This window comes from Zonotrichia leucophrys, chromosome 20, assembly GCF_028769735.1.
Source record: "Zonotrichia leucophrys gambelii isolate GWCS_2022_RI chromosome 20, RI_Zleu_2.0, whole genome shotgun sequence".
Lineage (NCBI taxonomy): Eukaryota > Metazoa > Chordata > Aves > Passeriformes > Passerellidae > Zonotrichia > Zonotrichia leucophrys.
In genome coordinates this window covers 5,384,328-5,399,704 of record NC_088189.1, presented here as the reverse complement: position 1 = coordinate 5,399,704, position 15,377 = coordinate 5,384,328, and the positions used below count along the sequence as shown (strand labels likewise).

The 15,377-nt window shown below is 44.2% G+C and overlaps 2 protein-coding genes across 7 annotated transcripts in view; one reads left to right on the top strand and one right to left on the bottom strand.

Moving 5' to 3' along the window:
• Positions 1–1,405: 1,405 nt before the first annotated feature.
• On the bottom strand, positions 1,406–8,902 carry GID8 (GID complex subunit 8 homolog). Of its 3 annotated transcripts, none has more exons than XM_064729907.1 (5): positions 8,731–8,902; positions 7,465–7,594; positions 6,143–6,339; positions 5,462–5,659; positions 1,406–5,123 (listed from the first exon to the last, which is right to left on the bottom strand). In XM_064729907.1, exons 2-5 carry the CDS (start codon positions 7,580–7,582, stop codon positions 4,950–4,952), a joined length of 687 nt encoding a protein of 228 aa, XP_064585977.1. In that variant the 5' UTR covers positions 7,583–7,594; positions 8,731–8,902; the 3' UTR covers positions 1,406–4,949. The 3 variants fall into 3 exon arrangements, with proteins under 3 accessions (XP_064585977.1, XP_064585980.1, XP_064585978.1); XM_064729910.1 differs by lacking the exon at positions 8,731–8,902 and adding an exon at positions 8,345–8,540; XM_064729908.1 differs by lacking the exon at positions 8,731–8,902 and adding an exon at positions 8,234–8,362.
• Positions 8,903–9,094: 192 nt separating this feature from the next.
• DIDO1 (death inducer-obliterator 1) overlaps positions 9,095–15,377 on the top strand; it is a 51,164-nt gene continuing 44,881 nt past the window's right edge. For 3 of the 4 annotated variants that reach the window (XR_010442472.1, XM_064729904.1, XM_064729906.1), the window contains exon 1: positions 13,068–13,187. The gene's annotated coding sequence lies outside the window, so the exon portion shown is untranslated. Of the gene's footprint in view, positions 9,423–10,500; positions 10,613–13,067; positions 13,188–15,377 lie in introns of those variants that run through there. The other variant, XM_064729905.1, reaches the window with a different exon arrangement.

The window sequence follows — 15,377 nt, the reverse complement described above, 5'->3', positions numbered from 1 at the left end:
GGTGCAAACACTTCCAACACTGACACTGCAACAATGAATCATACTTCCAGGGAGTTAGTAGTTGAGTTGGAAGCCAAGCACAAATTTTCATTATTTTTGTACCTTTTTGTTCCTTTCCTTATCTTGCTCAGTGCCACCTCTTCAATTAGGAGCTTGACTAATCTGCCTCTCAGATAGGAAGCTACTTTCACTGTCCAAACCAGCTGCAGTTGTGTTTGAGTGCAATATCCATCACATTCACATAAATAAATTTAAAGAGTAAACACACAGACATCATTCCTTTTACTGCTGCATAATTTTCTATAAGCAAACCTCCCACCAAGCTGATTAAACGACAAATGGAATCAGCTCAGAGGACAGGTGCTTACTAAAGAAAATAATCTTACACAAGAACACAACCTCCTCTCGTATTTCCTGTGTTCAGCTTAATCTGTCAAAAGGTTAAACCAAAGAAAAGATTATTGGGTTAATATTTGACCTGATATTTACTATCCATGTAGTTCACCCATACAATGGTTGAATTATTTGAAGATTTTATGAAGTAAAGCACAGATTAGGATCAATTCCTGAAAGGGTATGAATGGAGCAAAAGGCTCACACATTCCATGAAGGACAATTGTTGTCTCCTGAAAGGACAGTGAGTGCAGCTTGAGAGCTCCCTAACCCAGCAGAGTTTCAAAGCAACTTCTCCACACAATAAAGAAAACACACGGGAGTTTCTACTGCTACATAATCCAATTTAGCAAAATTAGTAGGCAGCAATAAACTGAAAAAAAGCAAATTACCAGAGAAGTTGACAAATTGAACCTGCTTGTAAATGAACAGCAACTTCCATGCAGCAACTCATTCAGGTGAAATAAGGTAGCAGGATAGTGTTGGAATCCTCGTGTAACTATTGTTGGAATAATGTTGTAACCCTCACGAAGAGCATGGTAGGACTTTCTGGTCTGAGGTGCCTGAAAGCATCAACATGCAGCCCACCAGTGGTTTGGCCAACGTTGTGCTTAACTTAACCAGGTGAAGGCAGAGGGGGGCAGAAAGGAATAAAAATAGTTTGTAGCACCTGGAGGTGCCCATGGAGAAGCATAAATCCTTCTGAGGGTGCTGTTCATGAGCTCTGTGCTCTGTCTGTGCTTAGCTGAGCACAGCAGGGCTGGGGACACCATCTCAACAAAAGCTCCAAACCCTCCCCGTCCCTTTTTGTTAAGGACAGCAGAGCAGAAACAACTCCTGACACGGCGTCGCTTCTGGAGGGAAGAGAGAGCTACAGTGCAGGTCAGAACCTGCAGCCTCAGGGCACATTCAGGGCAAGCAGGACTCCACACCCTGCTCCATTCTGGCTCTCAGGGATGCTCCCAGCCCTGGCTGACAGCAGCAGCCCCATTTCCCGTGAAGACACAACACACAGGGATCCAACTCCATTTAATGAGCTTTGCAACCCACTTGGACACAAGGTGGTTTGAAATAAGTCGAACAACACTCAGCTAGTCAAGGATTTTTTAAAGTAATGCCTTTAAGCTTATACTCAAGCATACAAAGCATAAATTTTACAAATTAAAAACAATAAAATCACCCTGGAATAATGTAGTGGCTTTTCCTGTATTTACAAGGAGTGGAAAGGAAGCAGAATTCTTTTCAATTTTTCTTTTAATGTGGGTGAAAGAAGCTGAAAGTGTTTAAATGAAATCATCTTAAAGAGAGAGAGGTACTTCATCTGGCTTAAAGGTGTATGTTTGCCTCTTCAAATTCTTGAGAGAAAATTCTTTACTCAAAATTCTGCTGTTAAATTACTGTGCAGCAGCCTCTGCTTTTCCAACCATATAAAATTAAACAGTTCAGTAAGTATTTCCCAAAATATCACCACAACTTCATGTACAGGAAATTCTGTGAACCCCCACCCTTCCAAAATCCCTCCTTTGTACAACAGAAGCAGCCACAGCTCAGCTTAGATTTGACAGGCAGAAACAAAACATGGGAACAGCAAAGACAGTTACAGGGAGGTGATGGCTTTGGGAAAAGGAGGGAGATTTGGAGCCTAATCAAACACACTTGCTATGCAGCCTTTCTGCAGAGGTGTAAGACAGGATATTTTACAATCCAGCTTCTCCACATCCATAGCATGAATGAAAATATCTTATTTGCTTTCACCAAAGGCAAGGCTTGGGGAGGAAAAGTGCACCACCTCTAAGGACCAGATCTGTCTGCCAACGTTGGGTTTGGAACAAATCTTCTTACAAAAGTTATTTTCATATCGTTCTAAATTCAGTGGAACAAAATATGTATTTTTACACTAAAGCAAACTGATCAAAGTGGCATTTAATAGTATTTGTTAAAGTGGTTATCTAACAAAAATGGGTTAACAAAAGCCCATTCATTAGTAGTCACCAAATAAGACACTTCTCATGCATATGACAAAAATTCATTTGTGTACTGAGACATCTGTTTACTGTGTACAATATTTCCATAAATTATAATATGTTTCACAGCCCCTACCATTCAAGAATATTTCAAACAGATTATATATTATATTTGTATATGCAAACTATTTTATATACACTAATATAAAGATCCTTAGAAGTACCAATATCACTACCTTTATGCTTTCTCTAAAATGCATAGCTTTCGAGTATCTTCTTGCAGTTACCAAAAACTTTACAGATTAAAGCTGCTTATCAATGTGGCATGTTCATAAAAACAAAGTGAAATAGTTCTAGACTAATTTTATATTAACCCCCTTAAAAACGTGTTTATTTTTTTAATGGAAAAAAACAACAAGCTCGTGGAAATTCAAGTAATCTATGCTCAATCATTGCCCAAATACTCTATGGAATTAAGGTAGCATTCTAGGAGGACAGTGAACTTCTCACCCAGGGCTGTAATACTGCATTTCTCATGGAGAAAAATGCTCATCATGCCACAAAACCGCACCACTTTCCACTTCACCAGGGAGAAGCTGTACAGGAGATTCAACAACACAAGTGTCAGAACAGAGAGGAAAAGCTGATCAGTTCTACATGAAGAAATTAGAGCTATTCCAGTTTTGTTTCTGCAGTTTGTTATTAAACAAAGTTACATTAACCATACAGTTTCTCACAAACTAAAAGTTATACATGGTTTTCAGACATCAACCGACTTCAAAAAGAAAAAAAAAAAAATTAAAAAAACCCCAAAGCAACCAAACCCACAACTGTTAAAAGTTTGGTGTTAGAATAACCAACCTGGGTGAAGGAAAGCCAAACTGCTGCTGTAGCTGGGGGGCTACTGATAGCTTGTTTGTTATATATAAACTTGGAGACCTCCCTAGCACAAATGCCTCAAAGTGGAGAACAGAACCATCAGTAAGAAATGGGAACAAATGATTTTGTTACATCCATCATCTTGCTTAACCTTGGTGCTCTGCATCTCTCACAGCTGCTTAACAAACAATGGCTTCCCCCCCAAAAATAGCTACACAAGTAAACAGTGTTCACAGTAATGCAATCAGTAACAGGTTTTGTTAGTTCCCCTAAGCCAGGTGTATCTGCAAAGCTTTATACAGTTTAATGCATTAAGTATTCCAGTAAAATTAAGTGAAAACTAAGTTTCATTCTACAGGGTAATACCTACCATACAAGACTAGATTATGTACAGTATGGGACTGGTGTGACAACTGCCAGTGTCTCATGATGTTAAACTGTTTCACTCATCAGCTTGCTCTGTGCTTGGCAAAACTTGATCTACAGACCTAAAAATCTAGAGATAGATTTGGCAAGATTAGTGCTTCCTACCACTGGGTATACACCAGTGTGCAGCGCTGCAATCACTCGACCAGAACATCCCATACCCAGAAGATTACAATTTGTTGACTTGAAAGTCTGGACTTCACATTAAAACTATAGTTCTAACTGGAGTGAGGACAGTCAGTAAACAAATACAGATGAGGATGAACTGCATCTCTTCAGAAAGGTATGGAAGAAGTGACAAAATGCAAATTTCTGGTTTTAGACAGCCCTGCTTTGCTTAGCTCAAGGCATAAAAACAGCCCAAGTAGCTCTAAAACTACAATTCTTATTCAGCAAGCATGAAGGCAGATCCTGCACAAGATGATGCATCAGAGGCTTCAACAAGCATCTCTCCCCACCCCTTGATTTCCTAACATGAATCTTTCAGCTTACAGACATCCAGTGGCCTTCAAAGCTGTAGCAGCCACTTGGAATTGCTGCAGTTTTAACACAGTGGGGAAAAGGCCCCTGTTAAAAAAAACCCTCAAATGCCTCTGGGGCCGTTTTGGTCATTTGTGAATATTAAGGAAAAACCTATTTCCATCAATACTCCTCCTGAAAAGATGGGTCACTGATCCATTATGAACATAGCTCTCACCATATAAAGCACCAAGAAGTCAGAAACAAGGAAGAAAAAAAACCAAAACAAAAGTCCTTAAATTATGATTTACAAGTTTGTACACTATTTCCTAAGCAAAAAGTTGACCTTACTGCAAAGTTTATAGATGAAAACTTGACCAGTTACTTTTAAGGGGAATGTATATCTGGCTATAACTTAAAGGTAGAAAATATTCACCGTTCTATATACACATTTCAAACAGGAGACAGTTAAACTGAACAGTTGCCAATATAACTCCATATTAACTCACTGGCCACTAAACTAGGCATCAGCAGCCAATTAGAAAGCTTGAGTTCTGTACTTTTAAAAATGCTATTTTTCCTGTCCTGTTTAATTGTTTTTTTAAAAATGTATTATAGTGCATAGCCTAAGTCAGACTTCCAAAGAGATACAGCGCCTTTCAATGCAGTTTTTGCAGCATTTAAAAGGGACTTTTCTCCCTTCAAATTAGATGTTCATTGAAAAATCTGAATTGAGTGCTGTACTGTAGTAAAAATATTTCAGTCACAGACTGATATAAATGTATACTGTGCAGTACTAAGATTTTTTGATGTCCATCTGCACACATTTTACTTGGGCTCTTCAATCGTCCCCTTGCTGAGGTCTGTCATTTTGGGGTATTTCACTTTCTTCTGGTCCAGCTCATTCTGAGCCCACAGTAGTAGTTTCAGTAATTTTGCCAACTTGGGTGTTGATTCACGATTTTCATAGTCTAGAACAGCTTGATTAACCTCACTCCATACCTGGAAAAGAAAAACTGGAGTTCAGTGACAGTTTTCATATAATTAACACTGCTAAAGTTATGCAGACACTGGGAAGATCACACCTAGTGTGCTAATTCCTCAGAAATGGCCAGGACAAAGCTCCACAGACTACAAGCCTGGAGAAAGGAAGGAAGAGAGCCAAGCAGTTGAATACATTTGGAATATATTAACACCATTTTTTTAATCTTTGCTCAATAAACACTTCTGTTCTTTTGCATATCATTCTATAAGTTTCCTCTGAGCATTTCAAAAATATTTAGATTTTATTTTCATAACATCCATATAAAAGACATCAGTTCCCTTTGAGAAAGGACTACCTTCTGTCGCTGCATCATGTTCAGCAAGTCTCCAAATGGTGATTCTTCGGGATTATCAAAGGCAAGCAGAGCCAGCGTGCGCTCCATTTCTGTCAGGCATTCCCTGCTCTCCTCCCCTTGTTCTGCTAATTGGGTCTGAGCAAATTCCAGAGCTGCCTCTGTCTCACGCTGCCGGATCAGCTCAATCAAATGCTGTTGCTACACACGAAAGACACAGCAATATTAGCTCAACAAATTAACAAATCTCCACTACTGCAAGGCTGGAAGATTCAGACACTGGTGTGTAATTTGAGACAAATGCTAATCTGTAATTTGACAGTTTGAGGTCAATTCTTCTCAATGTGTGAGACAAGGAGCAGCAAGTTGGCTGCAAAATCTACTGAAAAGGGAACTTGGTGCTTTTGAGTAAGAGGGTTTGAGAAGATGGGTTATTAAAGGAATTCAGGCCAACAGTGACTGGAAGCTGGTAAGTCACAGGTCACTGATGCTGTTACAAGTTTTCATGTTAATAACTGTATATGGTGGTTCCTGCATCATGTCACAAAGTTTCCCATTGCTACCAAAAAATGCCAAGAACACCCACAATTGCATCCATGTTCACTCACAAACCTCCCGACATAACCTTAATTTCTTCACTACTTTTCCCATTCTCTCAGCAAACTCTAAGACACCTGTCCTCACCTGCAAATGAAAGTAGAGATATCTGTTGGTATCCAGCAGCTCTGGATGGAGGCTGTTTATCAATGCAATGGCTTCCTGGATCTGCCCTTTCAAGATCATCTCACGGATTTTTATTCTTTCATCCAGAGTCTCTAAATCCACGCTGGGTTCAATTCCAGACTCCATCCGAAATTTCTCTGCTGCTTCTTTAAAGCCCTCTGAAATAGGAACATTTTACCCATAGAATATATTGCATGAAACACTTTAGAAGAAAACCTATCAGCTTAATTTGAGTGTTGCTTGTGCAATCTGGGGGTTTAAAGATTAACCCAAAATTGTGAAAAATTCTCCTCTATATAAGAAGTCATTTATCCAACAGGCATTTAGGGTAAATGCTTAATTCATTCTGAACTCATGTATGCTCACTCTCCAGGGAAGCAACTTGCAGTCCAATACCTCTTAACATGGAAGCCTGTTTTACACTTAAATAAAGCACTGTGCTTATTGCAAAATGAGATTGTGAAAGTCACATTTTCAAGTGGGTGGTTTTGCTTTGCCCTCCAGCCCCAGATCTGTTTACACAGATCCAGCAGTTTTTCTAAGATAGATAAGAAGATATAATTTTGCTTTCTTGTGTAGTATTTAAGGTTATAACAGCTCTTTTAAACCTCAGGTCTTGAGTTCACAGACACAAAATTGATTTACACCACCCACTGAGATGCTCTTCCTTCAACCCAGAGGCTTCCCTACACTCAGTGTAAACAGGGGTGTAGATGGATACAAACGCCTCCACCCTAGCACAGCTTCCTGGGATGGCATGCACCTAATTACTACCAACAATTCCCCAGGGGTTTGGCTTGTTCCAAGTATAAAACCAGGCTGTGTGCTGAAGGGGTTAATATTCTGGTCTCAAATTATTCTGACAACAGTGCCCTCTCAGTGTTTATCTTTCTGCCCAGTTAAAAACTTGCTTCTGATAGTTGTTCTTGCAGCTTTCAGACTGTTATTTAACAACAGCAACTTATCTTTCAATGGCACAAAAAAGGACATCACAGAGAAGCAGGTCATGTTTACAGCATTGCAGAAAACACTTTGTTTTCTCTATCATTTAGCAGAAGAGTTCAGGCTCATAAATGTCATCTGTATTCCACGAGAACTGCTCAGTCTCTGATTCTTTGTCAGTCTGCAGCTAAGAGAACACCAGAGCAGTTGGGCTTTGCTAAGAGAAGCTAACAGAAATTACAAAGTTCTCACAGCCCTTAATTCCACTCCATCCAGTTCCATATTCTACCCCAAACTGATACAGTATGTGACACACATGAAGAGCCTGCAGGTGTTTTTACCTGTGACAAGGTAGTTCATGATAAGGCGGTTCATGTCTGCTCTCTGGATATGTAAGTTATTAAGCTTTTCCATCCATTCATCTTTCGTGATTTCATCAGGTTTTTCTGCATAACTCATCCTGGACTCCAACTACAACAGAAAAGCATCTAATTTAACATGATTCAAGAAGAAATAAGTTGAATGTGTGTAAGAATTGTGTTACTGCCATCTTCAGAGCTTTCTATGAGCTCTTTTAAGTAAATAATCCAAATCTGACCCTTTTATCTTAAACCAGAGTTTTGCATTTTTTTCCTCCTCATTCCTGCACTCTCCCATATCTATCTGCCAGACTATAAAGCTGCTTTCAGAACTCTCAGAATAAAAAATTCAAATACTATTTTTTTCTACTTACTCTTAAATCCACTCCATAAAAATCTTGTATAGAATTTACACAGGACATGCAGCACCACAGTGTGAAACCAGTGAATCAGAGTCTGACAGCCAGCCAGAAAGACTGTGACAAACACTTCTAGCAATGCCTACGTAAACAATATCTGCTTTAAATCTTCACCAAAACTTCGGACAGCTCCCTATATTGCACAGCTGCAAAAGTGTCAATGATGTATTACCCAGTGTACAACTCAAAGCTTTACACCAGCTCAGCTTCGCTGCCCCGAAAGTTCTCCTGTCAGCGCTACTAAAACGTTATCTCCACTATTTTTCTAGATAATATTTCTGTTCGGATTGGCAGGCACAGCATTTCACCATAGCCGCGTTTATGATTTCTACCTCCAAGTCCCGACCACGGGGGCAGCGAAAGGGGAGGACAGAAGGCCACAACACCAGCAACAGGCACCGCCAGCCGGGTCAGACAATACGAGCGGCAGCGCGGCTCCTCACCGCGAGCCGCTTCCAACAGGTTCTCCCTTCGCTAACCCGCGCCCGGCCCGGCAACTCCGACAGCGGCAGCACGACCCGCCGGGCCCCGATCGCTCCCGGCCCCGCGTTCCGCAGCCGCGCTGGGGGAACGGGGCTCCCGCCGCCCCCCGCTGGTGCTGCGGCCCGGCCCGGCTCGCCGCGGACCCGGCTTCCCCCGCCGCCCCGGCCTGCGCGGGCCACAGGGGCGCTGGGCCACGGGAGCGCTGGGCCCCGCTCGCCACAGGCCCGGCGCCTCCGCTGCAGCCGCGGCGGGCGAGCGCCGGCCCGGCCGGCGGGTCCGGCTCAGGGTGAGGGCCCCGCTCCCGCCGTGCCCCGAGGCCGGCGCGGTCCCCCCGCCGCCATCTTACCGCGCGCGCCCGGGGCCGCTCCGACGCACGAACGCGGGGCCTCCGCCGCCTCCGCCGGGCCGCAGGCGCGCGGGTCTCGCGAGAGCGGCGCTCGCGGCCAATCAGCGCGCGGGGAGCGGGCGAGAACACGCGACCGCGGAGCGGGGCCGGGGCAGCGCGGAGGCGGCGGGGGTGGTCATGGCGGCCGCGGAGCCCTGAGGGACGAGCCGGCCTTCTCCTCCTCCTGCTGCCCTGCGTGCCCGCTCCGCGCTCGGCTCAGGGTACTGAGCGCCGGCCCCGCCGCACGCAGCTGAGGCTGATCCGGGCCGTGCTCGGCGCGAGGGGCGCCGGAACTGCCGTGTGAGGCGGCGGCGGCGGCTCGTGCGCGGTCACAGCGGGGTCGGTGCGAGCTGCGGTTGTGGGGAGCGGCCGCGGGAGCTGCGGCCCCGCCATCTGCCAGGGAAACGGGCACGGCACCGCCTGCGGGATCCCTGTGCAGCCCCGCAGCTTCCACTGTGGCGATCGGCTGGGCTGGGAGCTGTCCTGGCTCAGGATTGATGGTTTCTCTCAAAATGCGCAGTGGCTGCTGAGTGAGGCGTTGGTGAACCCACGCCCGGGTTTGTGGGTCACTGCAGATAAAGCAGGAACACAGTGTTGCCAAAATAGGTTCTTGCACCAGGTGAACAAGAAGCCAATCCACACGCAGAGTCGAGGTATTTCATTTATTTACAGCTCTGCGCAGAAACGCGTGCTGGGTGGCCAATCCACAGAGCCAGCACACCAACTATCAAAATTTCTTACTATTTATACATTTTAGCAAATGAATTAGTGTCCATTGGATACAAATTGAATAATCCGCATGCTCAGTCTCGTGTTTTGGATCCATCAGTGGTCACGATCTGCCCCTGCCCTAATTACCTTTAACCCAGTTGGAGCTGATTTCAGAACAATTGCTGAATTGGCTTTATTAGTGTCTTCCTTATCTTGGACTTGTGTCAGATGGCCTTGTGGCCCATGAATTCTGCATTCTTTGTGTCCACAATCATTCATCACATCCTTCTTACCAAGCTTTGTTAACTTCCCCAAAACTTCAAAGAACATCCTCCCTTCAGAAAATTTTACATATTCCACATTTTGCAACAATACCTCGGTTTGTACATTTCAAGGGAGAGCAAGTTTAAAATGTACACTTGTCTGTGTGAAATCTGCAAATGATATTCCTCAGGAAAAAGTAATTTCACTCACACAGATGGGGAATATGGACACAGTTGTACACTTTTCACTCTTGATTTGGTAACTGCAATAAAGCCCAGGCTCCAAAACTCACTTTCATTACAGTTGTGCTCATGTTGAAACAGAAAAAAACTATGATGTAATAAATAATTTATTAGAGCCATAGAATATGCCACAGTTCTACAAGAATCTTACTGTGATGAGGCAGTAGTAACATGGAAAATTGGATTTTTGGGGGGCAAGATGACAAAATTGAGATTAAAACAAATCTATAACTGTAAGTGCAGTTTATAGATTTTAAGCATGAATTAGAATTTGTTATATCCTAATTTCAAAGAGGTGTTTTGATGAGTAATATTTAGGGTTAAGAGGAATGAATCCCAAACCAAAGTCACTAATTCCAGGAGAAATCACAAAATGCTTGTATTGAAGGGAAGGAATTTACCTAGAATTGGAGAGGGGGGAAATTCTGCAAATTTGTGTCAGCTGGTAAAGAAGGGGGTTACTTTATGGGCATGTGATTAACCCTCATTAAAATATTTCTCTGTGTTCACCCAGTCTTTTTGGAAAATCAAGAATCCTGAAGAGCCTTACCTTGCCACCTGACGTGCCTATTTTGTGATGTGCAGAGCTCTGAGGACAGAGGCCTTTTTCTACTAAAAGAAAAAAGGTAAAATTGGAGCACAGCCTAGAGAAATTAGTCTCTTCTGACTTAAATATCTTAATTATCTTTTATATACAACCAAATCAGCAGAGACTGAGGAGGGAAAAGGACCTGCTTGTTTGCTTTCATCCATGGGCTGACTCTCATCTGCAATTTTTCCTGGCTGCTGCAAGAGAAATCAGTGATGGAGAACTGAGGGAAAGAATGAACATAAAATAAGTGTTGTGTTTATATTTAAGGTTGTGCATCTTCAAAGAGTGGTTAAGGGGAAAGTGGGTGAGAAGTGACATCCCAGATCTGGGGACATTGTGCCACACAGCAGTGATGTCACAAGGTTTTGTGGGTCACACGTAACTAACAACCCCTGTGTGAGACACAACAAATAGAAGTGAGGCCAATTTTAGAAACCCAAAGTTCAAAAAAACACAAACAAACATTAATTAGGGAAGCCCAAGGCATAAATAAGATGGGTCAGCTGCAGAGGAAAGTTAATGCACTGACCACCCACTTTTGGAAGGAAGTGGAAAAAAGTTTTAAGGAGAGTTAGTGCTGAGGGATTTGTAGTATCTCAGCATAAGCTTCTCTGCTGTCTAAGGAGGAGAGACAGATAAAGTACTTATTAGACTGTTTTAGAAGCTGATTGATGGTTATTAATCCCTTCTAGGATTTCCCAGCAGAGTTTTCATTTCAAACCAGTCACAAATTACCAGCATGTTACAGGAGAGAAGTCCTAAAGTGAAACAAAACTCACATTATAACCAAAAGCTGCTCCTCCTGCTTTGCTGCCAGAATGATGTAGATTCAGACCAGTAACCCAGGAGAAAATTTCCTAAATTAAAAGAAATTAGGCTGTGAAAGGAAAAGAATTAGGAAGACAACAAGGCAGGGAAAGAACTGAGGTGACACATGTTTAGTCAGCAAAGGTAGCTCCTCTGGCTGGCTTTAACACAAAGGTGTAGAGGTTCTGTGGTTGGAAGTGTAGTGTGCTCAGGTGGCACTCACTGGGTGCTCAGATTGCATCACCACTACTTAAAGTGGTGTAAGCCTCTTACTAAAGGTGTGTAAGAGGAATTTAATACCTATTTCACTGCAGGATTCCTTGTGGCAACCCCCCATTCACTGCTGCTGTGCAATTCCTTGTTTTGCGTGTTCCCTCTCTGTTGGTGTGTGTAATTCCTGGGTTTGAGCACTCCCTAGATCCTAAATTATCCATTAAAGCATGTTCCTAGCTTTTCCCAGAGCATAAATCACACTGCAGATTTATCTACCAAACCCTGAGGTATTTTCCCTCCATGTGATTTCATTTATTGCAGCTCTGTAGCTGCAGAACAAAATCTGAATTCCTGCTTGCCCGTAATTGTGGTGTTTTGTACTTTTGCACAGGAATCTGTTGTGGCTTTTTAGCTCTTGGTGTTTCTGGGTGAAGTATTAAATCTGCCCACTTTTACAGCTGCAGAAAGAGGCTGACTATGCTAATAGCAGGTTTTCCAGCATTATCCTGAGCTTTTGCCATCAGAAGTCCCATGAATAGACTCCTAAAAGATGTAATCAAATTACTTGACAGAATCCTGTAATTCTGTAGAATTATTTCTAAGTAGGCTTTTTTTTCCCCTCATGTTTTCATTCCTTAATCTCAGTAAACATTGTATCTATCTGGAATCTACCTGAAACCTGAGTTATCAACCCATGAGGAAAATGTGCAGGACCGAGATGACCAAAGAGCCAAACTCACACCTCCAGCTGTCTAAAGGCTCTTCAGGTGCCCAGGGCAGGAGTCTCTGTGTGGTGTTGGGGGTGTTCTGCACCCCTTGGGATCCCTCAGTGTCTGTCAGGAGTGGATGTTTCTGGGTGCCAATGTCCCAAAAAGCAACAGAAGGAATTCCACGTGTAAATGGAAGTTAACTCCCTGTAGCTATTTGTAGCAGCTTGGATCCTGCAGTGGTTTTTTAGTAGCTTAATCATTGATCAAGGATGTTTCCTGTGGAGGCTCCATGTGTTCGATGGGCAGATACAGGGAACATTCCACTCTCAGCACTCCAAACTCGGAGTCAGAGGAAGGCATTACAGCAGCTATTTGCCAAACAGTGAGAGCAGAACAGAAAAACCAACCAGGTCCCAGTGGAATGCGCACAGGTGGGGAGCACAGCTGCTGTGAGCAGGTGGCTGTGCAGCAGCAGCCTGGCTCCGCTGCCCGTCCACCTGACGAATCATGGCTGAAGCTGCCGTGCCCGGGATCAGCGTGGGGTTGCGAGCAGAGAAACGGGAGCGGGCCTGAGGGAGCGCAGAACGGGCACGGGCACGAGGAATGACCGCTATGGCGCTGAGGGCCCGCGTGAGGAGCGGAGCGGCGGCCATGGCGCTGAGGGGCGGGGTCGCCGCTCTCCCGCCCGGCGCCCGCAGGGTCCTCCGGGAGGCGCGCGCCAAGGGCGGCGCTCTGGCCCCGCCGCCGCCATCTCGGTGTCGATGGTGGCGGGGGCGGGGCGGCCCCGCCCAGCGCTGCCGCGGAGCGAGGAGGAAATGGCGGCGCGGCGCGGCTGAGACCTTTGGCGGCCGCGGCGAGAGCTCCCCTTCTCTGCTCGCGGTGAGTGCGGGAGGCAAGTAAGGGAGTACCGGGGCGGGAGGAGAGTGGGAGCGGAGCCGCCGTTGCGGCAGGGGGGTCGCGGGAAAGGCGGCCCGGCCACCTTTGGGCTCGCTATAAAATGGAGGCGGGCGGGCGACCGGAGTGACTCGGGTGTGGGGGGGGTTCCCCGGGGAGCAGCGGGGCGCGGGCACGGCACGGTCTGGCCCGGTCCGGAGGAGGAGGCGGCGGCGGCGGCTCCATGCGGGGCCCCGGAGGAAGCGTTTGGCTCACGCTGCGGCGGGGCCGGAGCGGAACGGCCGCTCCCCGGGCGGAGCGGGCTGAAGGCGGCTCCTCCATCTTGGGGGGAAGGAGAGGCGAGGAGAGGCCGGGTGTGCTCGGAGCCCGGCGCCGTCATGGCCAAGCTGACACCGGCAACTGCTTCGTGACGGCACCACCGACTGCAGCAGCGGCCCCGGGCCCGCGCCGGGGGTGGCTGGGGCGGGGCAGCGCCCTTGGGAACCCCGAAACCCAACCGAGCCCAACCGAAATCGTTCCGGGGCTCCGGCGGGTGGGACTGAAACTTCCCTGCCTCGGAGAGGTGTTGGTTTTCACTGGGCAAAGGAGGGATCTCCTTATTGGTGAGTTAAACACGAGGAGTTGAACTTAATCGTGTTCTCCTGACTGTTTTGTAGGGAGAAAAAACCGAATATTTAAACAGTAGGAATTGTAGGTCGCTTTTAAATATTTAATAAATTCCTTGCCAATTCCCTGTCCTTGGCACGAATGTACTTAAATAGTACTAATGTACTTAAATGCTGTCTCTTGGAGGTGGTGATAATTTGGAGCTGTTTTTTTGGCTTGCAAAAAGCATTATTTGGTGGCGACCAAATTTTGTTTCATACAGTTAAATAGTTTATACCTCCAAGTAACAGCTTATGTTTTACTTGTGGTTGGGAAAATTTTACTATCTTAGCTTGTCCTTTTTAATTTGGAAAGAATGTTATAATCTCACAGTGTGTTATAAAATGAATGTATATTATGCTCGCCCTGCAGTTTTTATCTCCAATAATTAGAAACAGTGTATGTAGCATGCTCTTTTTCTTGCATGGTCTTTCATAGGTTTTCATTCCAGGAACTTCAGGGAGAAAAAAAATGTTGATTCCTTTTTTTTCACTCAGAAGAATGTATATAGCATTCCTAAATTCCCTGGATTTTTTTGGTTGGTTATTTTTCCCTGGATAATAGAGTTCGCTTTTTTTTCAGAAATAACTCTTTGGAATACCAAGTAATCACAGTCTCGATTAATTAAATCCTTTGGCAAGTAATATTAAACTATATTTTGCCTCATTTTATGATAACTTTTTCCACTGTTTGCTTTTTTGTGTGTTTTTCCTCAGTTTTAAAGGGTAATTCAAATTACTTTAGCTTTAACAATTACTTTTAGCTTTAGTCTTGGTGCTCCTTCTACAAACAAAATTTGCTAGCTGTTTAAGCAATTTAATTGCAGGTCAGTGAAAAATGATGTGTAGTTACTGTCCAGGTGTACCATGTACTGTGTTAATTGTAGTAGATATTCTGGGTTGTGCTCCACTTTTATGTGTGCCAGCCACTTGTTATCATTCCTTGACATTTAGAACTTTCTATAGGAATAAATATAGAAATAAGCTTAAAATAGCTCTTCAGTTAGGCCTTAATTTTTTCTCCCTTGACAGTTCCAGAAATGTGTCACACATAAAGGTGTTTTAATGCACTGGGGTGAAACATTAATGGCCCATGTTGGCCTTCAGCCTCCATTGATGCTGCTTGACTCCAGTGATTAGAAAATCAAATAATTGGTGTTTTCAAGACCAGCATTTAAATAATTTTTTACAAAGTTTTTGGGTTGTTTCTTTAAGGGGTATTTTCTGTTGGTATGCAAATGAAGGTTTTGCTGTGTTGCAAATATATGTGCAGTGCAAAAATAGCTGCAGTTTTTAAAACTGTTGAAATATAAAATAATATAAACTAATATCTATTCACACATGATTCAGAGGGTGTTTGCATATAAGTAAAAGATGGATTTTGAATTAAAAAAGCAAATAACACCAAAACCTCAGAACTCCCCAAAGCAATGCAAATAGAATCGAATCTAGGTTAGTAGATAAAATTGAATAAATATTTTTTCAGTGTCTAGTGGACTCTCAAAAGCCAGTGTTTGTTCTGCTTAATCCA

Bases quoted from the DNA above. Each gene is read 5' to 3' on its own strand.
- GID8 (XM_064729907.1), bottom strand. From the start codon at position 7,582: ATGAGTTATGCAGAAAAACCTGATGAAATCACGAAAGATGAATGGATG. The intron at 6,340-7,464 runs GTAAAAACACCT...TTCCTATTTCAG, and splicing joins CATGAACTACCTTGTCACAG to AGGGCTTTAAAGAAGCAGCA. The intron at 5,660-6,142 runs GTGAGGACAGGT...TTTCGTGTGTAG, and splicing joins ATCTCTACTTTCATTTGCAG to CAACAGCATTTGATTGAGCT.